Raw genomic sequence first — 26,799 nt, forward strand, 5'->3', positions numbered from 1 at the left:
CTGACGCTTATTACATAATGCAATTTCTATTTTGCATAATTTAGTGTTGCGTGGACTTAAAATTTATCTCGTATATTTACTTTATAAAAGTAAAAACAATAGCACATATTCTTTTTCTCTGTCCCCATACTAGCATTATTTGATTTATTAGCCCTTAGTTTTATAAATCCGATATTATATAAATATCAACAGATAACATGATATTTGAATATGTAGAAAGTATGCAATAAAAAAGTGTTTGAATTTATTCCTCTAATTTTTTTATCACTTTATCCCGCATTACTTTAAACCGCTTGGAATTTAAATAATATAATATTTTTATTTGGAATTTAAGCAATATGATATTTTTATTGTTCATTAATTTTGCACTTTCATTCATGGAACCTTAAAATTTAATATTGATGTGGGAGGTAAGGATCAATTCTGGCATTGCTGTAGTAGTCCGTATACTTCCAGTACTTTATTGGATGAGATATTCTCCTTTGACACAGCAAAAATTATTGTGCCATCACATTTCTGCGATCTCAACATTTGAATTTATGTATTAACATAATAATTAAATTAATGATACGGTAACCAAACTTTATTTGAGAAACATTTGATATTTTACCATTTAATTGGATAGCTCGTTTTATAAATTTTGTTGCTTTCTTTAGACAGTCATGCAATACAAATTTGCAGGATAAATAATCTTTCTCTACTTGCTGGAAAAATTTTTTTTTTCCCTGGTTGAAATTATAAAGTGAAAAATGGAAGAGAGAGGATTGAATTTGAGGCTCGACCCGCCACGATGGAGAAGCTTCTGAGAGTCAGTACTGAGTAGCAACTCAAAAAATTCATAGCAAGATGAACGCTTCCACCTCCGATAACCAAGATATTCTCCTTGATCCCCAAACCCAAATCCAAACCCCACTCTCCCAATCCGATCCCTACTCTCACTCTCAGCCCCATCCCGTGCAAGCCCAACCCCAACCCCAATCGCAACCCCGTCGTCCTCGTGGCTTCGCCGCTACTGCCGCCGCTGCTGCCGCTGCAGCAGCTGCAGCCACATCAACGGACCCTACAAACACTGTCTCCGTTAATGTCTCAGGTAAGGGCAAGAGAGAGAGGGAGAAAGAGAAAGAGAGAACGAAGCTTCGAGAACGCCATCGCCGTGCCATCACCAGCCGAATGCTAGCTGGGTTAAGACAATACGGTAATTTCCCTCTCCCGGCGCGTGCTGACATGAACGATGTGCTGGCGGCGCTAGCGCGTGAGGCTGGCTGGACTGTTGAGGCTGATGGCACCACTTATCGACAATCTCCTCCTCCTTCTCAAATGGTTAGTTTTTTCTTTTTTAATTTTTTATAGAAATTATAGTTTCTTCTTTCGCATTTATGTACTGATGCTTGGAAATTGGTCAGGCTTCATTTACTGTGAGATCAGTTGAAAGCCCAGTTTCGAGTGCATCATTGAAAAATTGTGCTGTAAAAGCAGCCGCATTGGACTGTCAGCCATCTGTAGTGAGAATTGATGAGAGCTTGTCGCCGCCGTCTCTTGATTCAGTGGTGATGACAGAGCGAGAAACGAGGAGTGAGAAATTTGCCAATGCCAGCCCTATCAATTCAGTTGATTGCTTGGATGCTGATCAGGTAGTTGTTTACCTAAATTTTATGTGATTTGCTCCATGTTTGGGTTATTGTCACTTGGGTTTACTTTATCATGCAATTGAATTTCAAAATTCAAATGATATGTTGAAATTTTAAAGCAACGGGAGTAAATTTTGATATTGGCTCGACAAGAACTTATTAGGAACCCTTTTATTTGCCTTTTCAGTCCCTTTTTTCTTTTTGATTTTCTTCCCACAAATGAGTTGTCTAGCCCTTTTTGAGCCTATAGCTTTAAGGTATATGAAACTGCCAACAAGTTTCCTATAGGCTCTTTGATGTGGCACCAAGGCACTGTCAGGCAATATGCCAATCCTAGTGGGTTATTGCTGTTCTGATGTTGCATGTAATTCTGAAGTCACTTCCTATAAACTTGATATATGTTGTAAGCAGTAAAATCGTGTCTGATTGATGGCGGTTGTTGCAGCTCATACAAGATGTTCGTTCTGGTGAGCATGATGATGATTTTGCTGGTACTTCATATGTACCAGTTTATGCATTTCTTGCTGTAAGTATTTTCTTTCTGCTTCTTGCTTCTTCTTGCTGCTTCATGTCATTGTACTGTGGTTCAAATTCTTTTGAGTCTTCTGCATATTTATTTGCATTTTTTCTGTGTTAGTGCTTGTTTTTCTTCTATGCTTGCAATTTTATAGCATCGGTTGTGATTTCATAAGGAAATTCCAAAACTTCTTTCTGAATGCTAAAAATTCTTCAAATACCATGGCAGACTGGTTTTATCAACAACTTCTGCCAGTTGGTTGATCCAGAAGGCGTTAGACAGGAGCTAAGTCAGATGAAGTCATTAGATATAGATGGAATTGTTGTAGAATGTTGGTGGGGAATTGTTGAAGCATGGAGCCCTCAGAAATATGTATGGTCAGGCTATAGGGAACTTTTTAACATCATTCGTGAATTCAAGTTGAAATTGCAGGTAATGCATTCCAAAATTGCAAGCCTTTCATTATGTGCTTTTTATTTATGTTGGATTTTGTTCTGGTTCCAAAAGCCTGTGGTCTTTATTTTCTTGATGTTGGCATCACATCAGGTAGCAAACTAATACGACAATAAATTCCATGTTTCAGATTGCTGCAATTTTACCTATTTTATGGCACTTCTTATGGAAGCTTGTGACTTTTATGTTTTAAATGAGTTGAATACAAAAATCATCAAAACAATCTTAAGGACAATGCATCCTGCTGTCATCTGCAAATGAAGACAACTCAATTCTTTTGGATTCTTGTGTGTGAAATAAAAATTATGAAATTCCAGTAATGAAAGATTATTAGTTATTAGTAATAGTTCTCTAAAGAAGGTTTTCTTTGTGGTATAGGTCATTTGGTTCATAGCTCTCTCTCTCTCTCTCTCTCTCTCTCTCTCTCTCTCTCTCATGAAATTATTGAACTTATTGTTGACCAACATAGAAGGATTCATACTTTTGGGATCCTAATTATGCTTGATTATAGAGATTGTATTTTTCTACCCTTATTGTAGATATTCCTAATTAGGTTTATTGTAAATATTTTTTGTGTATAAAAATTTAAACCTTGTAAAGATCAATTCAATTGTAAAATAAAAAAATTTCTCTCCAAATTTTTCATATTATCATAGCATTGCCAACATTATTTTGTATAAGAATTCTTGGTACTATTTATAGAGTTGGGGTTTTTATAGGTCAAGCTTTTAGACGACTCTATAGAGGGATTTCACTGACACTGCCCATATTAGGAGAATACCCATTGAATTTTCGGCCTTTTCTTGGTGTTGCGTCTCTGTTTCGGCCATGCGCGTGGGCTCATGTGCCACCACAGACTCCGCATCCTTTCCACGTGCCGGCATGTGGGTCACTCTCCGGTGCCCTTTTTCAACGGTGCTCCTTTTCGGCGACCTCCCCTTCACGTTGCGCACTGACCAGCCTTGTCCCATGCCTTTTCGCCTCTGTTTCTCTGTTGAACAATTGTTCTTTTCCCTTTTATTACAGAAAAAAGTAGTTTTTTTTTTCCTTCTCCTCGAAATGGCGGACAAGAAAGTGACTAGTGTGGGAAATGTAAGAGCTTCTGATAATGCTTTCGTTTCATCTATTGATATTGCTCCATGGATTATTCATTCTGGCGAAAATAGACATATGACAGGCTCCTTTAAAGGCTTCTTTAATTATCTTCTATGTCTACAAAAGGATAATGTTTGAATAGCTTATGGTTCTTTTACTCCTATCTTTGAAACTGATTCTATTATTTGTACTCCAAATATCAAGCTATCCTTTGTTCTTCGTGTTTTTTGTTTCTCTGTGTTAATCTTTTATCTATTAGTATTCTCACTAAGGCACTTTACTGTAAAATTAAATTTTTTTTCCTGACCATTGTATTATTTAGGACCTTCAAATTGGAAAGATGAATGACAATGGTAGACTACACAATGGCTTATATATGTTGGAATGGAATCTGAGTTTGAATTCACCTTGGGCTCTTTTTGGAAGAAATCAGGATGTCAACTAGGAAATCATACAATGGCATCAACGGTTAGGACGCCCATCTTTCTTTGTTTTAGAGAAACTTAATGCTGATTTATTTTTTAAGGCTCAATGTGATTCTTTAGTTTGTAATGATTGTGAGTATGCTAAGCATACAAGAATCTCTTATCCCTCAAGTAACAATAGGACTACGATCCCTTTTGTGACAATCTATTATGACATTTGGGGATCTACTCAAATGGTCTCATGGTTTGTTACTTTTATTGATTGTTGCACTCGCATGAGTTGGGTTTATTTGATAAAGGCAAAGAGTGATGTATTTTTTTATTTTCAATCTTTTTATAAGATGGTTTGTACTCAATTTGATGTTAAAATAAAAATTTTGAGAATTGATAATAGCACTGGATGGTTGTTTTTCTACTTATCTGGAGTTTAATAGGATACTACATCAAACTAGTTGTTCTTATATTAGTGCCCAAAATGATGTTGAAAGGAAAAAATACACTTGTTGGAAGTAGCCAGATCTCTCATTTTCACTATGAATCTTTCAAAAATCTTATTGGAGAGGCTTATCTCATTAAATGCCTTTCAAAGCTTTTGCCTTTAAAAGTCTTTTAGAGGTGCTATAAGGGAAAAATGCTTATACTGTTTCACCAAAGGTGGGTGTTTGGGTGCACGTATTTTGTTCATATTAGGACATGTGGAAAGCTCAATTCGAGGGCTCTCAAATGTGTGTTTGTTGCGTATTATTCCACACAGAAAGATTACAAGTACTACCATTCTCCATCTAAAAAATATTTTATTAGTATGGATGTTACATTAATCTTACTTCAGTATTACCCCATCACCTCTTCAAGGGGAGGAGCACAATGAGAGAGGAGATGATTTTTAGTCCTATAACTCTACAGTTTTTTACTCGAGAGGAGATTATTATATAGGGGGAGACTTTTGGTGACCAGAAAAAATAATTGGCTTTTGGATAATTTAGATTTAGGTAGATACTCAAAAAGAGATAAAACAGAAGCAGAAAAAGTCATTTGTGCAGCTTACTCAGTGTCATGAATTTTTCTCTTCTTCATCTGGTGAGTCAACTCTAAATCTTAGCCCATTGATGATCTAAATAAACTAATTGCTCAAAGAAAAGGAGTTGGGTCTTGCAAAAAACACTCTATTTTTAACTTTCTCTTTTATGTTTTTTGTTTCCATTTTATAGAGTTTTTGCCTTGTCTATTCCTATGTGCCTATGCCACAGAATTGGAAGGGAGCTCTCAAAAATTCTAATTGGAGGGAGCAATGATGGAAGAAATGAAAGTTTTAGCTGAAAATGAGATTTGGGAGTTGGTGACTCTTTCACCTAGAAAAAAGCCAGCTGGCTGCAAATGGGTGTTCATTGTGAAACTCAAAGCAGATGGATTAATTGAAAGATTCAAGGTCAGACTAGTTGTCAAGGGATACACTCAAACCTATGGAGTGGATTACTAGGAGACATTTACCCCTGTTGCCAAAATGAATTCAATATCTTGCGCTGCCAATCTTGACTGGGACCTATAACAATTTGATGTAAAAAATGCATTCCTCTATGGAGTCTTAGAGAAGGAAGTATACATGAACATCCCTTCTGGATTTATTGATAAAAAAACCAAGGAAAAGTGTGCAGGGTAAAGAAGCTGTTGTATGGATTGAAATAGTCACCCAGAGCTTGGTTTGACCAATTTAGCAAAGTTATGTTTTCTCTTGGCTATCAACGGAGCAATGCTAATTATATCCTGTTTATCAAACATCAGAGGGGTAAAATTACTTTTTCATTGTTTATGTTGATGACATAGTAATGACAGGAGATGATAAAAAAGAAATGGCGTGATTAAAGAAGCTTCTGGCTTAGGAATTCAAAATTAAAGATCTAGGAAAATTTCAATATTTCCTAGGAATCGAGGTTGCTAGATCGAAGAAGAGAATCTTTATTTTTGAGAAGAAATATATTCTGAATCACTTGAAAGAAATTGGTATGTCAGGTTGCAAACCAACAAAAAATCCTATTGAGAGCAATCACAAGTTGCAAATAGGGACTTGCTGGTGAACTAATAGATATTGGCAGATATCAGAGATTGGTAGGTAGATTAATTTATCTCTCACATACACGACCAAATATAGCATATACAGTCAGCCTAGTCAGTCAATTTATGCATAATCTTCGTGAATTCCACATGCAAGCTGTCTTTTGCATTTTGCAGTACTTGAAGTCTGCCTTTGGACAAAGCTTTCTATTGACTTTTTTGCTGATTCTAGGGATATGATTTGATATGATTAGGATCCTTAATTATCTCTACTATTATTATTTGATTATTTGTTTCTTGTTTAGTTATAATTCTTTATGTATAAATAGTCATGTAAAGATCAATAGTGAAATACAAGAATACTCTAAAATCCTTCAAAATTCTTTATGGTATAGAGCTTTTTCCTGATTTTAAGGAAATTCAAAATTTCCTTTTTAGGGTTTTAAAACCCTAGATGTATCTTTTTGGGATTATCCCATCTGGGAACCTTTCCACCTCTCATCCCTGGCACTAGGAGAATCGTTGGATCGTCGCCGGCCTGACTGCTTAGCTCTGACGCTGGAAAATCCCGCGCATGAGGCTCATGCGCCCTCCCTTCCCAGCTCGTGAGACATTGTTCGATGCTGCTTTGCTGCTTCAATCACTCTGGTGCCGATTTCGATCGTCTTTCCGGCCTTCACATGCCGGTGCCTGGTCTTTCGGTGATTCGGTTGGACTCTCTTGTGTGTACAACAGGGTTTTAAATATCGACCGTTGCATAATGTAACGACCGTTATGCAACAGGTTTTGGGGTGGCCGTTACCCATTATCTCGTTATACATAGGTCCTTCCTGATTTGCAGGCGTAACGGCCGTTACAGTCGTTACGTAATGGTAACGGCTGTTACCAATAATTAAAATTCTTTTATATCCTTTATCTTTTGTTCTCTATTCTCATTTTCATTAGTTTCTACACTTTTCAGCAGGTTCAAAGACTATATTTTTTAAGTTTTCTCTTCCCTTTCTCTTTCAAATTTCAATCTTCCCTGCATATTTCTCGTATAAACTTAGATCCATTATAAAATACTCTATTTCCAAGCTTATTTCTTCTAAAAAGTTAGTTAAATTTTTATCTATTTTAGTTTTAAATTGTTGTTTTTTTTTCCTTTTTTTGTAAGTTTTTGTGGATTAAAGTGTTAGTTTTGAGTTAAAATTGTACTTTGAGCTATTAGTTTACTCGATCTATAAAGATTATGTTGATTTTTCTTATTTTAAACTATATGATGTTTAACTTAAGTTGAATAATCTATATTTTATATATTTATGTTTATTATGCATTTGTATATATTGTTCTAAATTAAATCTAATCAATATAATTTTATTTATGAACTTTGCAAATTTTTTTAGAAAACCACGACCGCGAACGTGGCCGCGACCGCGATTTAAAACCATGGTGTACAACCTTGGATACCTTTTATTCTTTCACTGTTCATTTGTTTTTACCATTGCAGAAGGTAAAAGAGTCTCAATTCCTAACTCTGATAATCCTTCATTGAAAATTAGTCCTGTAAAACTTGATGAATCAATTATCTTGCTTCGTCAAGGTCTTGTTTGTTGTTTATCTATGTCACTCCTTATAAGAAGCAACCGGATGAGAGTGACTCAAATTTTCCTCAATGGGACTTGGATAATTGTCTTGTTATGACATAGTTACTTAACTCTGTGCAATCTCATATTTTTAAATCCTATTTTTTAATTGATATTGCTGCAAAGATATGAAAGACTTTGTCCTTAATTTATTCCAAAATTGGAAATGATGCCCAAATTTATGATATTCGAAATAAGATCTATGGTACTAAGCAAGGAGAAATGACTCTCTCAATTTTATTCTGAGTTATGTGGCTTATGGTAGAAACTTGATTACTATTAGAACATTTAGGCAAATTGTATTGGAGATGCAGTCAAATTTCTGAGAATGATTGAAAAGGCGCGTGTTTATGATTTTCTTGCAGACAAATATAATCCAATTCGGGTCCAAGTGTTGGGAAAAAATTCTTTTCCTTCTCTAGAGGAGGTCCACGCCCATGTTCAACAAGAGGAAAGTCGTCTGACATGCTATTATGCTTTATTGCACCAGTTGAAAAGGTTGGTTTGGCTATTAGTTTGAGCACACCGCAACCTCCTAATTCTGAGAAAGATCACCTACATTGTGACTATCGTGGGAAACCGAGGCATACCAAGGAGACATGCTGGAAGTTACATGGTCGTTCCATTAGAGGTCCGGGGGGGGGGGGAAGAGGCCGCGGGGGAACAAGATACCTCCAGAACTCAAGCTAATTTAGCAACAAATGTGGAGGAGCTCTTTAAGGAGACAACAGCGGCTGAGTTCCTTTCCCTTGATGAAATTCAGAGTCTCAAGCACTTCCAGTCTCATATTGACACCTCTTCTTCTCTGGTACCGCATCTTTGTAAAGTCAAGTAATACTTCCTCTCCGGTACTGTTCCATGGATTATTGATTTTTGTGCAAATAGACACATGATAGGCTCTTCTAAAAGCTTTTTCAATTATTTTCCTTCTCTAACCAAAGATAGTGTCAGAATTGCCGATAGCTCTTTTATTCCCATATCCGGAATAGGTTCTGTTATTTGTGCAGCCAATATTAAATTATCATCTGTCCTTCACGTTCTCTGTTTTCCTGTCAACTTTTTATGTGTCAGTGTTATCACCGGTGTTCTATAAAATTGAATTATTTCCTGATCATTGTGTTATTTAGGACCTTCATACAGAAAAGAGGATTGGCAATGGTAAACTGCATGATAGCTTATACATGTTGGAAGTGATCCAGATTCTCCAATATCTAAAGCGTGTTTTGTAGAAAATAAGAATGTGCACATGCGATTAGGGTATTCATAATTTTTTGTTTTAGAAGAACTTTATTTTAGTTTGTTTGCTAGAACTCATTTTGGTTCTTTATTTTGTGATGCTTGTGAGTATGCTAAGCACACTAGAACCTTCTATCATTTGAGTCATAATAAAAGCTAAATTCATTTTGATGTTTGCGAACTGTTTCCTTATCTGGTAATCGATGGTTTGTCACATTTATTGATTATTGCACTCGAATGACTTAGGTCTATTTGATTAAAATTAAAAGGGATGTTTTTTTTTGTTTTCAATCCTTTCACAAGATGATCTGTACTCAATTTGATATTAAGGTGAAAATTTTAAGAACTGACAATGGAAGAGAATACATAGATAGTAGGTTTTTTGCTAATTTGAAAGATAATGGGATAGTACATTACAAATTGTCCTTATACTAGTGCTCAAAGTGATGTTGTTGAAAGGAAAAACGAACATCTATTGGAGGTAGCTCAATCTCTTATATTCACCATGAACCTATCCAAAGCATATTGAGGAGATGTAGTCCTTGTATCTGCTTATCTTATTAATAAAATGACGTTAGGCCCTTGATTTTATGAGTACTTTGGAAGTTCTACAAGGGAAGAATTCATATATTGTTCTATAAAAAGTATTTGGGTGTTTGCTTTGTCCATTTTAGGACTGTGGGAAAGTTGGACCCCAAGGCCCTTAATGTGTGTTTGTTGGGTATTATTCGACACAGAAGGAATACATGTTATCACCCTCCATTGGATGTTACCTTCCGAATAATAAGCAAGAAGAGGTGATCTCGAATTTTGTGATTCCGAATGATATGATTTAGCTAGAGAGTTTGAGTTCTAGTAGATAGGGGGAGATGTCCAATCAGGGGGAGAGAATTGGATGTTTGGACAAACTAGATCTGAGGAGATATTTGAGGAGAGATAAGGTAGAAGAAACCATTATGCAGTCTACTTAGAGTCAAGAATCTGCTTCTGTTGAGTTATCTACAACTTTTGAATCCTTCAATGATTTAGATAAATCTATTGCACAAAGAATAGATGTCAGATCTTTTACTATACACCATATTTCTAATTTTGTTTCTTATGAATCATTATCTCCCTCCTATAGAGTCTTTGCCTTGTCTATTTTCTCTGTGCCTATTCCATAGGATTGGAAGGAAGCTCATTTGGATCCTACATGGAAAGGAGCAATGATTGAAGAGATGAAAGTATTGGCAAAAAAATGAGATCTGGGAGCTCGTCACTCTCCCACTTAGAAAGAAACTTGTTGGCTCTAAGTGGGTGTTCACAATGAAACACAAAACTGATGGCACAATTGAACGGTTTAAGGTCAGATTGGTTGCTAAAGGATTCACTCAAAGCTATGGAGTGGATTATCAAGAGATATTTGTGCCAGTTGCAAAAATAAACTCAATTAGAGTCCTATTATCTTGTGCAACCAACTGGGACTGGAACTTAGCAGTTTGATGTGAAGAATGCTTTCTTCCATGGAGATTTAGAGGAAGAAGTGTTCATAGAGATCCCTTGGGTTCACTGATGAGAAGGCATAAGGAAAGGTGTGCAGGTTGAAAAAGGCTTTGTATGGGCTAAAACAATCTCCTAAAACTTGGGTTGATAGGTTTAGCATAGGCATGATGTCCTTTTGTTACTAATAGTGCAATGCTGATCACACTGTGTTTATTAAACATCATAAGGGTAAGATCACCATTTTTATTGTGTATGTTGATGATTCAGTGGCGACAGGTGATGACAAAGAGGAAATGACTCTATTAAAAAGGTTGTTGGCTCGAGAATTTGAGATAAAAAATCTAGGAAAGTTGCAATATTTTTTAGGTATTGAGGTGGCTAGATCATAAAAAGAAACCTCATCTCTCAAAGAAAGTACATTCTAGATCTTTTGGAATAAACTGGTATGTTGGGGTGTAAATCAGCAGAATCTTTCATTGAAAGTAATCACAAGATGCAAGCAGAAACTGGTGAGTTCGTGGATATTGGAAAATACCAAAGATTGGTAGGCAGGTTGATTTATCTCTCACACACTCGACCGGATATAGCCTATGCTGTTAGCTTAGTCAGCCAATTCATGTATGACTCTTGCGAGACTCATATACAGGTTATATTTTGCATCTTGAGATACCTAAAGTTTGCGCCAGGAAAAGGGCTTATTTACTCCAAACCTGGTCACCTTCGAGTTGAAACTTTTACAGATACAAATTGGGCAGAATCTCTCGATGACAGGAGATCCATCTTTGGCTACTGCACAGTTGTGGGAGGGAACCTTGTCACTTGTAGGAGCAAAAAATAAAGTGTTGTTGTTTGGTTAAGTGCTAAAGCAGAATACAGAGCAATTGCTCAAGGTGTGAACTTTTATGGTTGCAAAAGTTATTGGAGGAGTTGAGGTTGCTTGAGAGAGACAAGATAATTTTGTACTGTGACAACAAAACTGCCATCAATATAGCACAAAATTCAGTTCAACACGTTTGAATTGAGCACATTGAGATTGATCGGCACTTCATTAAAGAAAAATTAACAGACTGTGTCTTGAGTTTAGTTCATGTGACTTTTAGTGGACAACTTACGGATGTGTTTACTAAAAGGCTCAACAATAAGATCTACAATAATCTGATTTGTAAGTTGGGCATGTGCGACATTTATGCACCAACTTGAACTTAAGCGAGAGTGTTGACTTATTTGTTGATTCTAGGGATATGATTTGATTTTATTAGAATTCTTAATTATCTATGTAATTATTATTTGATTATTTGTTTTCTTTTTAGTTATAATTTTTTGTGTATAAATAGTCATGTAAATCAATTGTAAAGATCAAGAGTGAAATACAAGAATATTCTAAAATTCTCTAAAATTCTTCACTTTCTGTTCTCCAAACATGACCGTCTCTGAATAAAAGCATTCACAGATGCAGATTGGGTTGGATTCTTTGATGAAAAAAGGTCAACTAGTGGTTATTGCACACTCCCACCTTGTCACTTGGAGAAGCAAGAAGTAAGTTTTGTTACTCAATAAGTGCTCAATCAGAATATAGAGTGATGACACAAGATGTTTGTGAACTCCTATAGTTGCAAAGATTGTTGGAGGAATTGAAACTGCTGGTGCTAGTGAGGGACAAATTGCTTTTGTATCGACAACAAAGTTGCCGGCAGTATAGCTCACAATGGGGTTCAACATGATCAAATGAAGCACATAAGAGATTAATCGTCACTTGAGAAGCTAATAAATGGTGTCTTGAGGTTAGATAATGTGACTTTTGATGAACAGGTAACAGATGTATTTACTAAGGGGCTCAGCAACATCTATCACACTTTGGTTTGTATCTATGCACCAACTTGAAGGGAGGGAGAGTGTTGACCAACATAGTAGGTTCTTAATTAGAGGATTTAGATCTTTGGGATCCTAATTTTGTTTGATTATAGAGATTTTATTTTTTTACCTTTATTGTAGATATTTCTAATTAGGTGTGTTGTAAATATTCTTAAATTAGATTTATTTTTTGTGTATAAATACTCAAATCTTATAAAGATCAATTCAATTGGATTAGAATGAACAATTCCTACCAAAATTCTTCACCTATGGAGCATGTTGATAGGTCTATAATGGTTGAAAATGTTTTTATTCATTTCCTCTATATCACTTATTTCAAACTGAATTGTCTTTTTATAACATAAATAATATAAAAATCTATCTTCTTATCACAAAAGGGAAGAAATATCTGGATAATATTTCTCGTCATATGTTATTCTTGCATCAATCTTTAATGTTCCTTTCTCGAACAAGCTGGACATGCATCTTTGACTTTGGGCTAGAGTTTATTTATTTATTTATTTCTTAGTAAGCGTCATTGTGTGTGTGTGCACGCTGTATACATACATAAAAACATATATGTATATGCACACATGTATATATACTAGTATGTATAATGTGTGTATGTATATGTATACACACACATATGTTTGCATGTATGTATGTCATATGGTTTCATTATAATATGGATAATCCATTTCTTATAACTGTATAATGGCTTTTGAACCTTTTCCTCAATTTGAAGGTTGTAATGGCATTTCATGAGTATGGAGTAAGTGATGCTGGTGAAGTTTTGATCTCAATCCCTCAATGGGTTTTAGAGATTGGGAAAGAGAACCAGGATATATTCTTCACAGACCGTGAAGGAAGGAGGAACACTGAATGCCTTTCTTGGGGTATTGACAAAGAAAGAGTTCTTAAAGGAAGAACTGGGATTGAGGTATTAAAAAAATCATTTATGAATTAAACCTTGTTCTTTCTTTTGCATCATTTTTTTTTACCTACTTATTTTGTGTTATCTTATTGATACCTTTTGCTACTCTCTCTCTCTCTCTCTCTCTCTCTCTCTCTCTCTCTCTCTCTCAAATCTCACTTGCTGCCTAATGGCAGCTACGGCTTCTTCCAAATCCGTCAGACCAATTTGATAGAGTAAAGAGTGTAAAACAAGGTTTTCAAGCAGGGAATGGAGGGTTTGGGAATTGTATTTTTGATAACAAAGCTTTACTGAAGCCAGATCTCAATTCTAATCCCAAATGTAAAACAAACTCTAAAGAAAGAAAATCAAGGAAACCAAAAGGTCAGTAATAACCAAAGAAAGAATGACTGAAATCAGCCCCCAGGAGGTCTCTCCCGTGCAGAGAATAGTCTTTTGCCCTTTCCTCTTTGTTTTTAGAGAAAAAAATGGTAAGATTCCTAAAGATGCGCTTCTTCTGTCAATCCCCTCCTTAAAAGCTTTGGAAGAAACTTTTGTTGTAACTTGTTCCTAATGCATTCCATCCAGGTGTTCTTCCCCTCATCCGTCATAGAAAATGCCAACTTCCTTCTGCCGCTTGTTTATTCTGTTTCTTTCCTCTCCTGGAATACACCTTGTAACTCCTTGGTTGTGGGCCTCCATTCGTAACAGAGATGTTGATTGAGAGCTTGGTCGTCCTTAGCTAGTAGCTCTTGCTCCTTCTATGTTAACTTTGTAAAAAGATTTTCAATTTTGTTAAATTTTCTTCCACCAGGGCTCTCTTGAAAAGTTGCTATGCCTTTGTTTCTCCATATAGTTTTCTGTTATGGGTTTAGAAGATCTGGGAGGTCGGACCAATTAGATAGAGTTAGGAACAGTGTTACAGTAAAATAAAAGTAAAATTGTAGAAGCTGAGGGTGTATTAGTGAGAAAGAGTTCTATAATATTCTTTCCTTCTATATTCCGCCAAAAGAAAGGATCAAGTCAAAAAAAGCAAAGAACAATATGATACTCAATTAAAAGGAAAGTAAAATGGTCATCTAGAGTTCTAGACCCCTGGGAGCTACTCCCGTGCAGAGAATCTGTCCTTTTCAATTCACATAAAATTCTGCATACCAACTTTGCTACATTTTTTCCCTCTTTTTGTGGAATCTTGCAATTTGTCCCTTCCAGTCGAATCAAGGCATATGTCTTTATCTCAGTATTTCTCTCTAACAATTCTTCCCTCCTGCTCTGCTGTTAGTAAATTCCTTCTAGTCACTGTAGTTAGAATCTTGTGATTCTCGATTCGAATCTTACAATTCGAATCTGTTTTCCAATAAATTGATTTGAATCTATAGGGTGAATTTTAAATATATTGGAATCTAACGATTCTTGATTCAAACCTTACGATTCTCTATTCGATTCTATATCTTAGCTATTCAAATCTATAGGTGCATGAATTGTGGCTAAATAAAAAAATAAAGATAGTGAACAAGGTGTGAATCAATATGAATTAAATTTTCACCCAATTCAATTAATTATTTATAAAGGGTTTATTAAATTTTATATTTTTAAAATTTAAGATCTTATTCACTTTTATAATAAAAAAGTGTATATAAAACCTTTCATTCGCTATTTTTCTTTCACCAACCATTCTTTCCTCTCCCTCTTCTGTCTTTTTCTTTTTAGTTAATTTACTTAACTATTTATAGTTGTTAAGTTATGACAACTTATATTAATAATATTCGAATCTATTATCTTTTTTTTTTACTATTTTATTTATTTGATCAAATTTAAATGAAAGTTTCAGTATATAATGATAACTATTATTATTTATAATTCCAAAGTTCATAGTTTATAACATAAAACTATATAACATAGTACATGCGGATTATTCTATTATGAAGAATATTTATAATTAGATAAATGATTATTCTATATTTATCAAAATGTGTTGTTATGATATATTTCTTTTTACTTATTTTTAGAACATATCTTAGAAATAATCCCTCATGTGTGAATTATAGAAGATCCCTTTAAGATCAAACAATTCCATTTGTTAATTGATTTTTGGAAGTTTTAGTGAATCATATGATTCGATACTCGATTCTCGATTCGCGAATTGAAGATTTCAATTCTCGATTCGAATCTCTATTTGACAACTTTGCTTCTAGCATATTCCTATTTTGTTAGAACCCTTTTTTCCCTCTCTTGGAGTCATCGTTCCTATCAATACCCCTTTGCTTTGTAGATTGTTCATTGTAACTTGATACTGACTAGAATTATCATACATTTGTGACTTGATATTGCCGTTTTGGAATCCACCATTCTCTTCTGGTGACTTGATTTATAGTCGCTTAAACTCTTCAATTTAATTTGACACATGGTTTTAAATAACAATCATTACTATCCTATAATTTAAACACATCCTCTGAGTTATAGGGATAACGACCGTTATTATTATGTGTGATGGTAAAGGTTGTTATTTACTGTTAAGTTACCATAACACCTGTTATCCCCAATAATGCATTTGCTAAAAGTTAGGTGTACACATTTTTCTACTCCTTTCTTTTTTATTTCTGAATGTTATAGCCATTCAAAGTAGTGGTTTTTATCATATTCTCTCAAAATTTTACTCAAATTTCTCCCTTTAATTCTATAAAGCTCTCCTTTTAAGATAAGAATCATAATAAATATCTCTATTCCGTAGCTTGTTCTTGTACAAGGTGAGCCTTTTTCTTTTCTATTATTTTTTTGCTATTTCTTTGCATTGTTTATTGTTTTTATAAAAGCTAATTATTAATGGTAGAATAAAATAAAATAAAATTTTAAAGTTCATTAATATTTGCTAATAAGTGTAATTTCAGACTTGGGAAAAGTAAATTTAATAATTACTTTAGAACTTCTAAATTTGATAAAGTTTTAAACTTAATTTTAAATTTAATGCTTCTTAGTTATAATATAACATATTCTAAAAAGAGGTGAAAAAAAATTGAAAAAAGGTATACCACTATACCCATAATCTTTTTAATAAAACTTTTGTTTTTAACAATTAAAAGATAATTTGTTATGGTGGTAATAAGATAATAAGATTAGTTTATTACTATCTACATAATTATTTGGATAAATTACACTTTAATCCCTGAGTTTAGTGTAATTAATGAATCGACCCCTCTATTTTTTAAACCGAACACTTAAATCTCTACTTTTCACTCCATCCAAATTGAAGATTCTTCCGTCAAAATTGCTGTTAGTAAAATGTAATATGACCATAATATCCTTAATTAACTTGAGAAATCTCTAAAGAAAGCTTAACACTCTCACACACAACAAATATACTCTACCTCTCTTAAACATTTTATCAAACAATATATATGCATAAACTTTGCTTTCCTTACAAACAAGTAATAGAACAATCTCCAAAATAAATCCCATCCTTTTTTTTGCCATGAACCAACAACACTCTCTCCCTTCTTTTAATGAGTAGGAATTCCAACCTCATCTTAGTTAAAGTAACTTGAAAGACCATCTAAGATGAGTATATATTTATTTTTGCAACTTGTGATTGCTAAAATCACCATATAAAGCAACTAGGTAAACATGATCAAAAGTCTCATCTTGAAGAAGTTAGGATTATAAATATGCACCATAATCTCTATTTTTCCTACTCACTCTACCCTATAGACACCAATTCTTAGCACTTGTTCATTCATAAAGCATGCCCAGATTCTTCCCAAAATTTCATTTGAATTTTGACCCACCAATTTTGTTGTCAATAATTCCACTCCTCTAGTTCATTTGCATCAGGAAAGACTATTAAATTTTCCCTGCTCACAAAGCTCTTTTACTTCTCAAATTTCCTTCTCAAGGCACGTCTCCCACCATGGAGCTAATGAATATTTTTGATCTCTGATTTGTTATTCCATGCTCTTGGACATCATTTTTCTTTCTTTGAACACTTCTCAACCAATTTTCAACTTCCCTCTATTGCATCTTTCTATAATGAAACTCAACAAATTGTCCTCAAACAACACAAGGTTTCCAATTTTCTTTTGAAAGAGTTTGCCTACTTTCATTGACGATCTGAATCAAGGCCTAACTAGCTTTGGATACAAAAAACAAAAATGTACTCAGAATAATCGATGATCCTAAAAAAGAGAGTGAGGAAATCTACTTTTTCTCCCAAGATTATCTTTCCATGGTTGAAAAATGTGATTATATTTTGAGAGGACAATGGAAAAAGGTATATGTCACAGTTTCAGAAGAATTTAGGGAGGTGAGAAGAGAGAATAGAAAATAGGATGGGATCAAGAAGAGAACAGAAAGAGATGAGGAGGGAACATAGAGTTAGTTGAGAGAAGAAACAGAATTGTAGAGGGAGAGAATGGTGTATTCATTATTCATAATGCTGGTAGTAAATTTCTAGTTGTTATTTATACACCAGTTAGCTGCTGACTCAGCTCAGGACTCTCCCTACTTCCCTTAACAAATTTTCCCTCCTTTTTACTATCCAAACCCCCTTTTTCTTAATTCTTCTAGAATACGTGACAATACCCCTCAATGAATGGCTTCCTGTAGTAGCCTGAGACCCAAAAAACTTCTCAATTCTTTAGCTGATGTTGGGACAGGCCAAGCCAAGCTCGCTGGCCAGCCGTGGAGTCTAGCGCTATCAAGCCCGTTGGTCAAGCCCGTTGGCCAATCGGGGATGTCTGCCTGCCTTGCCGAGGTTCCACGGCCCAACAATCCTGCTGCCCAAGCCAACTCCGTAGATTGTGCCTTCCTGCGGCAATCAACTCTGCCAAGCATCTAAGTTCCCCCTTTGGTAGGCCTACGGGTCCTGCGGTCCCATCCTCGATAGGCCTACGGTACATCCGGGCTTATCCGTGGTTGGCCTACGAGGTTTCCTAGCTCATCATGGTTGGCCTACGAAATATCCAAGCTTATCCTCAGTAGGTCTACGGGGCATCTGAGCTGCTTGTTGCCGGGCCAGCTAAGCATTACACTACTGATTGATTTTGCCCAGCAGATTTCTTCCGCCTATCAATTCCGCCTGGCAGGCCTTCCACCCTGCCAGCCAATCCGTCCACAGGCCTAGCGGTCCATTCGAGCTGGGCAACCCACATCTGATTTTGGCAACTCAGCCCGTCAAGGCTTTGCCAGCCAATTTCCAGCCTATAACAGCCCCTGATGATGGCCAATTGGGCCATTCAGCCAGTTGGACTTGGGGGAGCTCCTTGGGTCAGTAACATTCTCCTCCAGCTAATGTGGCGACGCCTTCATCGCTCATTGCCAATAGGCTAGCACCTCATCCTCATTCTCCCGTTGGTTGAGCTCATGCTCCCAAGTTGCTTCAGCATCGGACAGGCCCTTCCATCATATCAAGTACTCCTTGTAGCTTGGATGGTTGGCTCTCCTTGGCACTACCCGATGAGATACAATTTCCTTCACTTGGTTTGCATAGCTCTTGCCAACAGCAGCTGGTGCCTGTTGAGACACCCCTCTACTTGGCTCGCCCTCATGCTTATGGAAAGGCTTCAACATGCTCACATGGAACACAGGATGAGCTTCAATATGTTCAGGCAGTTTCACCCGATATGCCACGTTCTAGATTCGTTTTTCAATTGGGAAGGGGCCCTCATACCTTCGAAGAAGACCTTTATGGACTTTCCCATAATTCCTCAGCAAATATGGAAGGAGTTTAACCTTCTTCCCACAGAAGGTTGCTGCCACAGAAGAATGCCATTCTGCCTTCCTTGGTGTGCTGGACTGAGGCAGCATGGGAGATAGACTGGCCAAGGGTGTAGCTTGTGGGTGGCAATGGAGTCATCACAAGTTTGGCTAGTGGAGGTGAGACAATCTGCTATAGGAGGAACTGAAATTTGCCAAGAGTGGAAGGAAGGAAGATTGTCTTGTACAAAGGAAAGGAATGAACAGATGAGTTTGTGATGTTGGTGATGTTGGACTGGCTGAGTTCTGCCATGTGAGGCAGGATGAGTTGCAGGGTTGGCTGAGTTGTTGGTGGCATGAGCTGCGAGAGAGGACAGCATCAAGGTGATGCGAGGCGGAGGCAAGAGTGCCCAGGGGCTCAGACAGGCCAGGGGAGTGCCTAGATGCTTGGGAGTGGCCAGAGTTGCCCGGGAAGCTCGTGGGGCTGGTGGAGCCCAGATGCATGTTGGCAGGCAGCAAGAGTTGCCCAGAAGCTCTCAAAGCCTGAAAGCTCAGGAGGCTGTAGGACAGGAGGCAGCCTGGAAGGCTAGCAGGTCAGATACTTGGGAGCCAGATTGTCCACGGGGCTGATCTGCAAGGTTGGAGCAGCCACAGTCCTGGTGATCAACAAGGCTGGCAGGCTGGATGTGGAAGGCTTGCAGAGTCAGTTGGGAGCCCGAATGTGCAGACCTTGCCAAGCAGAAATTGGGCAGACAGTGTCGAGTCTGAACGGGTCAATGTGTGAAGAAGCTGTGCTTGTGGTCCTTTGTGGGAGGCCAAACAGACTAAATAAGTTGGTCCCGCCGGTGCAAAAAGGTGATGTGGTGAATGCCAAGGCTGAAGGGTGAGTAAGCGGCATTGTTTACTGGTGGAGCAAGAGAAGGCGCTGTTTCGAGGAAGGACACACCTGCCACCTCAGTTGGAGCATGAGGAAGGCATGCTCAAGGGACCAAAGCGGCCAATGGAAGCTAATTGGCTACCAGATGCGATCTGGTAGGCCTACGGGCGGAAAAGCCATGTTGGCAGGCCTACGGGCAAGAAACTGGCACAGGCATGATGTACGGGCCGAGGGAACATTTGATAGGCCTATGGTGGAGGCAATGCGGGGCAGAACTGCGGAGCGCTGGTTGGCCAGCAGGACGCAGGGACGCACGGTGCGCGAGGAAAGCAGCTGGTGGGTTGCGACAGGCTTACGGGAGAAGGCCAAGTGACCCTGCCGCAGATGGGGACTGCGGGGCGCGCAAGAGGCATGTGCGGGTGCCAAGAAGCGCTGGGGATGCGCTGGGCACAGATGCGCTGGGCACAGAGCTGCGGGGCACACAAATGATAGGCCTCCGGAGCGTAGTTGGCCTATGGAGTTCGGCTGGCCTATGGTGCTGGTAGGCCCACGGATGAGCCAACGGATCCTCGGCTGGGTAGGCAGTATGCGAGGACAAGGAACATGCCCGTGCACGGTTTCACGGTCAGGAGGCGCCACTGTGACGACGATGGTCGGTGGTTGCTGATCGGCTGGCAGGCCTGGCTTAGTAGGCATACGTGGTTGGCCTACGGATGGAACAACCGGTAGGCTGAGTTGGCCAATTGTGTGGAAGCTTCCAGGAGACTCCCAGAGGCGGTGGAAGCGTGGTTGGCCAACGAGGATTCTAGAAGGGCATGGGGCGCGCGGGTAGGAGCCAGCAGACTCTGGCTGGCCAACGAAGCTTCCAGGAAAGTCTGGTTGGCCAGCGGAAGAATCCAGAGAAGTCTGGTTGGCCTACAAGAATTCTGGAATAGGCCAGAAGCGCCCAGGACAGGCTGGAGACTGCCAGACGGGCCAGAAGCTTCTAGGAACCAGCTGGGCAGCAGGGTTTCAGCAGGCAAGTGGGTCCCACGTGCTGGTTGGCCAACAGAATCCAGAATTCTCTCCCTGAAACTTCTGGAAGGAGAATTCTGGCCACAAATTGGAGAAGCCATTCCCACCACACATTGAGGAGGTGGAGCTGCCTATAAATAAGGCAGCTTAGGCAGACAAAAGCAAGCCTCCCAATTCAGAGTCTCCCTTCCATGTGCTAAGCGTCTCCTAGCAGTGGTGTGGGCAGTGGCAATTCTGCCAGCTGGGGGCAGAATGCTGCTGGCTAGCCACGAGGGGAACAGTAGTGGCTGGCCAGCCAGCCAAGCAGTAGGCAGCAACAGGCTGAGTGGGTGAGCTGTGAGAGCCCTTTGTCCCAACAATGTACCTATGTACCCCCTTTGTACACACAAAGCTCAATTGTACATTGCCATATTGTTTGAGTGAATGAAGCTCTTGTTTATTCATTCCACCATTGTGTGTGTGTTGCTATAATTGTTAGCATTCCGTTGTACTATTCTGAGTGCTTGATGCACAGTCCTATATGGGGCTGTTGATGGAGTGAAAACTGACTTAGCCTTGGGGGAAGGCTAAGTGCCGCACGGGCCCTTGGAGGGGCGAAATTTCCAGCCCACTGGCAAGGGACGTGACAATATACTTTTATATGCAATTTTAACTATATTTATAGTGTTTATATAATTCATAAATATCCTAACTAAATTTATAGTATTTATATAATTTATTTTTATTTATTATTTTTGCGCCTCACTTCACTAAGGCGCGTGCCTGCGCCTTGCGCTTAGGCTCTAGGATCCCTTGGCACCTTGATGTGCTTTGAGCTTTTAATAATTATGAAATTTTCTTAGATAGGGCAAAAAAAATGTGGTTCTTCCATTCATGAGAGCTTGAAAAGCTGCTGGGCCATTAGGGGAGAAGATAGAAAGTAATGAAGAAAGAGAAGAGTATTAGGGGAGAGAGAGAGAGAGGGAGAGGGAGAGGGAGAGGGAGAGAGAAATTAGGGATGGGAGGGCATTGTTGGAATTAAAAATAAACTAACAAAATATATAGATGGAAGGACTTCTAATTTGAAACGGAATGAAAAGTCAGGAATTTAAGTGTTTGGTTTTAATGATGGAGGGACCAATCTGTTAATTACGCTAAAATTCAGGAACTAAAGTGTAATTTACTCTAATTATTTTGACTATAAAGCAATATTGAATGCTAATGATATTTAAGAGTGATAGATCTAATGTCTTTATTTGATGTGTTTATGCTTATTATATAGTCGTGCATTTTATTGTACTTGTATATACAATATTTATTCATTTCATGAACTTTGTTTTATGAAAAAATTACTATTGAGTCCCTGGATTTTATGGAAATTCACTAGTTTGGTTCTATTTTAAAATGACTCAATTAAAACATTCCTATATTTTGTACAATCAAACTATTTAGTCATTTTGTTAAAGAATCAATGGTGAACTTATTTCAATCTTGGTCAGAGGAGTTAAATAATATGAATATTTAAAATTACATGGACTAAATAACACATATAATTAAAATTACATGGACTAAACATCATAAATATTCAAGACAATTAATGGCTTTTTGAACATAAGGACTAAATTTTTCAAAATATGGGGATGTTTTAATTCGGTGATTTTAAAATAGTGACAAAAATGTGAATTTCCTAAAAATCCAGGGATCTTGTATTAATTCTCCCATTAATTAAATTTTTTAGAAACATTTGGCTGTGCTTGGCCATCGCTGTTAACGTTGTGGCTGCTACAGGCCTGTTTTCATTGCCTCGACCGCGTCCGTGAACGCTACTGCAACCACTATTTAAAACTGACTCGTTGATGAGGATGCTTGGACATCAACTAGGGAATTTAAGACATAGAATCAGTCAAAAGAAGTGTAAAAATTATGGACGATTCTGAGTTTGACTTCTATCAGATAGCCATATTTAATAGTTATCCCTCAGCCCAAATAAAATAGACAATGTGTAGTCTTTAAAATTACAATGGAAATATAGGTTGCACAAGAGTGCAAACTTATTAGAGGGTGTGGGAAAGAGTATTCAAGGTTCTCTCAGGCATTTTAGCCCATTGTGATAACATAGTAATTAGTTGATCAATTTTATTTGTTCATGCTTGGTTAGCCATTGTAAGCACCCTTCATAAAATTGTTATTGCATTTCTATTGTCATTATGATTCTTGAATATATGCAGGTTTATTTTGACTTCATGAGAAGCTTCCGAATGGAGTTCGATGACTTGTTTGGAGAGGGTATTATTTCTGCCATTGAAATTGGACTTGGAGCATCTGGGGAGCTAAAGTATCCTTCTTTTCCAGAAAGGATGGGGTGGAGATATCCTGGTATTGGTGAGTTTCAGGTATCTATTTAAGTTGACCCATGCATATCTCTCCATTCTGTTTTACTTATTTTAGGTGTATCCATAGATATTTGATGTTGTGTCAGGTAAGTCTATAGGATGCAGCAGAGTAATAGATTTAGTTCAGAAGTGTCCTGATGTTGCTATGCCATTCAGGTCCTACTTTACATTGCTTTCAGAAATGGAAGCACTTGATAAATGTAGGAACACGTTTTAACATATTATAAAAAACAAAGACTTTAAGCAAAGGCAATTCACTTGAATTGACATGTTCTGTTACAGCTCTTCTTCTGCTGACTAAATCAAATTACTCTTCTACCAATTTTGAAAGGCAATACTAAAATACATAGAAGAAAAATAAGAACAAGTAACCAGGAAAAGAATCTCCTCTACTAGCAGAATGCTAGTCCCAGCTAATAGCTGTAAATCAACAATAAAATCCTTGCTCTAGCCGCTGTAACAGCCCCTATATACAATGGATTTGCATCTTCTTTTCTGTTAGCATCTATGAGTCCCACATTTTTCTCTACCAGATTAAATTCTTTGCTAACTTCTCTAGGTGCATATCTCTAGACCCTCTTTTCCTGGTTCCTTCTTTAATACCTTTTAGTTGTTTTGTGCCCTGATGCATAGCTTTTGGACTCCTTGCTCTGTTGCTATCATTGCCAACCTCTTGAAGATCAGCCTTGTCCTCAAGGCTTAAATAGGCAGACTTCATATAAGTAGCTTCATAACTCCCATTTGAAACCTAGCCCACAGTTAATTCTTTGAAGCTTTGTTGCTAGTTAACTAACGTAATGACTGTTATTTAAAGGGGAATTTTAGCTTACCGTTACTGTTGCCCCTGTTATTTAAAGGATTTTAAATTTGCAGCTGTAAAGGCTGTTACCAACATTATATAAAGGTAACAGCTGTTACCGACTGTTATTTAAAGGTGTAATTCATTATTTTTCCAGCTCATAATCTTTGACTTTTTTCAATATTTTGCATATCAAAGGAGGCAAAGAGGACCCTTTTTGAGGCGGAAGACTAGTTTGTCTTATTTCATTTTTTCTCCCCGTTATTTCCTTTCTAGGTAGCTAAGCTATTTTCTTTCAACTCTCTTAAATTTTTCAACAATTACAAGTGAAATCTTTAATTTCTCCACAAATTTTTGAGCGGAGTTATTATTACTATTATTTTTAAATCCTTTTAGCTACTTTAAATTATTTTTATGTAAATATATAGAAAAATAGAAACTAATATTGGAGAAAGTTTTAAGCTTTAATAATATTTGCCAAGTATATATTTAAGCTTTGGCAACATAAAATAAGAAAAATACATAATAAACACTTGAAACTAATTTTCATAAATTAAATAGTAAGTTTGTGTCCTAGTTTTAAATTAAACGCTTAGGTTACTGCATAAGTTATTTAATTTTCAAAAGTTAAATAGTGAATTCTTACTATCTACATTGCTGTTTTGGTTTTAGATTGATTATTTTGGTCTTTATTTGATACATTTATGCTTTTTATTTAGTTGGATATCTTTGTTTTTGAAGAATTTTGAGAAAATTTAGAAAATTCTTGTATTTCACTTTTAATCTTTACAATTGGAATATTTATAATTGGTTTATATGACTATTTATACACAAAGAATTATATTTAAATAGGAAGCAAATAATAAAAAAAATAATTACAGAGATAATTAAGGATCCTAATCAAATCAAATCATACCCTAGAATCAGTTAGGATCAACAAATAAGTCAAATTTTAATTAAATCTTTTAGAATTTATGCATTTCATAAGTTACACAAAAAAAATTTGTGTAGCTTCTTGCCATTATCGCTTCGTTATAGCCATTGCAAGCTTGTTTTCATTATCCATTACCGTGAATGCAGTCGTGACCACGATTTAAAATCATGCTTGCCAAGGCTAATGTAGTTAATAAGATGGCCCCTGTTAAATTTAGATTAATAAAAGAGAGAAGATAATAACTCTAGAAGATTTACATGGTCGATTATGAGAATCTACATCCACGGACACAAAACCTCAAAGGGCTACATCTTTAATGAATTGGGTTATCTCACTTATACAAAAGGTTTCCTATTTATAATGGAAGATTCAAGACATATATGGTATGATACCATAAACGAAGGGATTTTCCAACTATACTAGGAATATATCAAATCCCATGATCATAGGATCCAACTATAGTAGAAATATATCAAATTCCATGATCATAGGAATATAGAGACATAATTATTCTATCTATTTAGAAATACAAATGCTATTTTAAATAGATTCAACTTTCCATAACATTTCTCTTAATTGTCGCTTTAAATCTCATCATCAATTCTAACACTCCCCCTTGATGAGATTCTACATAAAAGTCAAAAACTTTCCAATAACAGCTTCCAACTAGTAACTCATGAGCATATTCAAAACTATTTGTACAAAGGCACTCACACATAATATTAAAATACAAAATAATCCTTAGAATTGCACTTTCCTCTCTAAAGGCAATACCGACGAGGAAATATCAACACAAAATTCCTCTTTAAAGGTAATACCGGCAAGAAAATATCACCACAAAACAACTCTTAGGATTGAACAAAACATACCAATCGAACACAAACATAGGTGTGAACAATGTCCATAAACAGTACTGATGAATAGTGCCCATAAATGGTGATGATGAACAGTACTCGTGAGCAGTATTGATAAACAATATTCAAACAAAAAATCTAAAAAAATTGAAGGCTCTGATACCATGTTAAATTTAGAATAATAAACGAGAAGATAATAACACAAGAAGATTTACGTGGATCGACTACGAGAGTCTACATCCACGGTTACAAAACCTCAAAGGGCTACATCTTTATTGAATTGGGTTATCCCACTAATACAAAAGATTTCCTATTCATAATGGAAGATCCAAGACATATGATATGATACCATAAACAAAGGGATTCTCCAACTATAGTAGGAATATATCAAATCCCATGATCATAGGAATATATAGATCTAATTATTCTATCTATTTAGGAATACAAATACTGTTTTAAATAGATTCAGCTTTCCATAACATTTCCCTTAATTGTAACTTGGAATCTCATCATCAATCCTAACAGCCCCAATCTTTTGCTGGAGTAAGTTTAACAATTGGCATGAGTCACAAAAATTTCAGCTGGGAGAGTCATTAATGCATAGCCAGACGTGATGGTGAACTTCATATTAGGTACAGGATTACAAGGCTAAGCATTGAAAGAGTTATCCAGAAAACATGACTGGTTGTGTGCCTGTGACTCCAATTATGCATTTGACAAATGAAATTTGGAAGTAGCAAAACTACCACACCCTCTAAACGAGCAACAGAGACTGATTTTTTGTTTCAGTTTTATGTAAAAAATTAATAGAATGTGCTCTCAGTGAGAAGTTTGTGATAAGTGGTTTAGTTTTCATGTTAGACATCTTTACAATGGTTTGAAAATTTTAATATTTTATTTTATGCTGTATGTGGAGAGGTCACTACAGTGGCCAGTGTATCGAAGTATTAAATTTATGCATGCAATGTTTGCATTTAATCTATTCTA

At 36.8% G+C, this 26,799-nt stretch overlaps 1 protein-coding gene across 3 annotated transcripts in view; it reads left to right on the forward strand.

Annotated features, from left to right (window-relative positions):
- Nucleotides 1–644: 644 nt before the first annotated feature.
- Nucleotides 645–26,799, forward strand: part of LOC110601855 (beta-amylase 8) — a 34,674-nt gene continuing 8,519 nt past the window's right edge. Inside the window, exons 1-6 of one of the 3 annotated variants that reach the window (XM_043950822.1) lie at nucleotides 645–1,320; nucleotides 1,404–1,631; nucleotides 2,074–2,154; nucleotides 2,374–2,577; nucleotides 13,107–13,301; nucleotides 23,061–23,225. In XM_043950822.1, coding sequence (XP_043806757.1) covers nucleotides 847–1,320; nucleotides 1,404–1,631; nucleotides 2,074–2,154; nucleotides 2,374–2,577; nucleotides 13,107–13,301; nucleotides 23,061–23,225 — 1,347 coding nt within the window. In that variant the 5' untranslated portion in view covers nucleotides 645–846. The remainder of the gene's footprint in view (nucleotides 1,321–1,403; nucleotides 1,632–2,073; nucleotides 2,155–2,373; nucleotides 2,578–13,106; nucleotides 13,302–23,060; nucleotides 23,226–26,799) is intronic. The other 2 variants (XM_043950821.1, XM_021739214.2) reach the window with 2 other exon arrangements.

The sequence above is a fragment of the Manihot esculenta genome, chromosome 15, assembly GCF_001659605.2.
Source record: "Manihot esculenta cultivar AM560-2 chromosome 15, M.esculenta_v8, whole genome shotgun sequence".
NCBI classification, from domain to species: domain Eukaryota; kingdom Viridiplantae; phylum Streptophyta; class Magnoliopsida; order Malpighiales; family Euphorbiaceae; genus Manihot; species Manihot esculenta.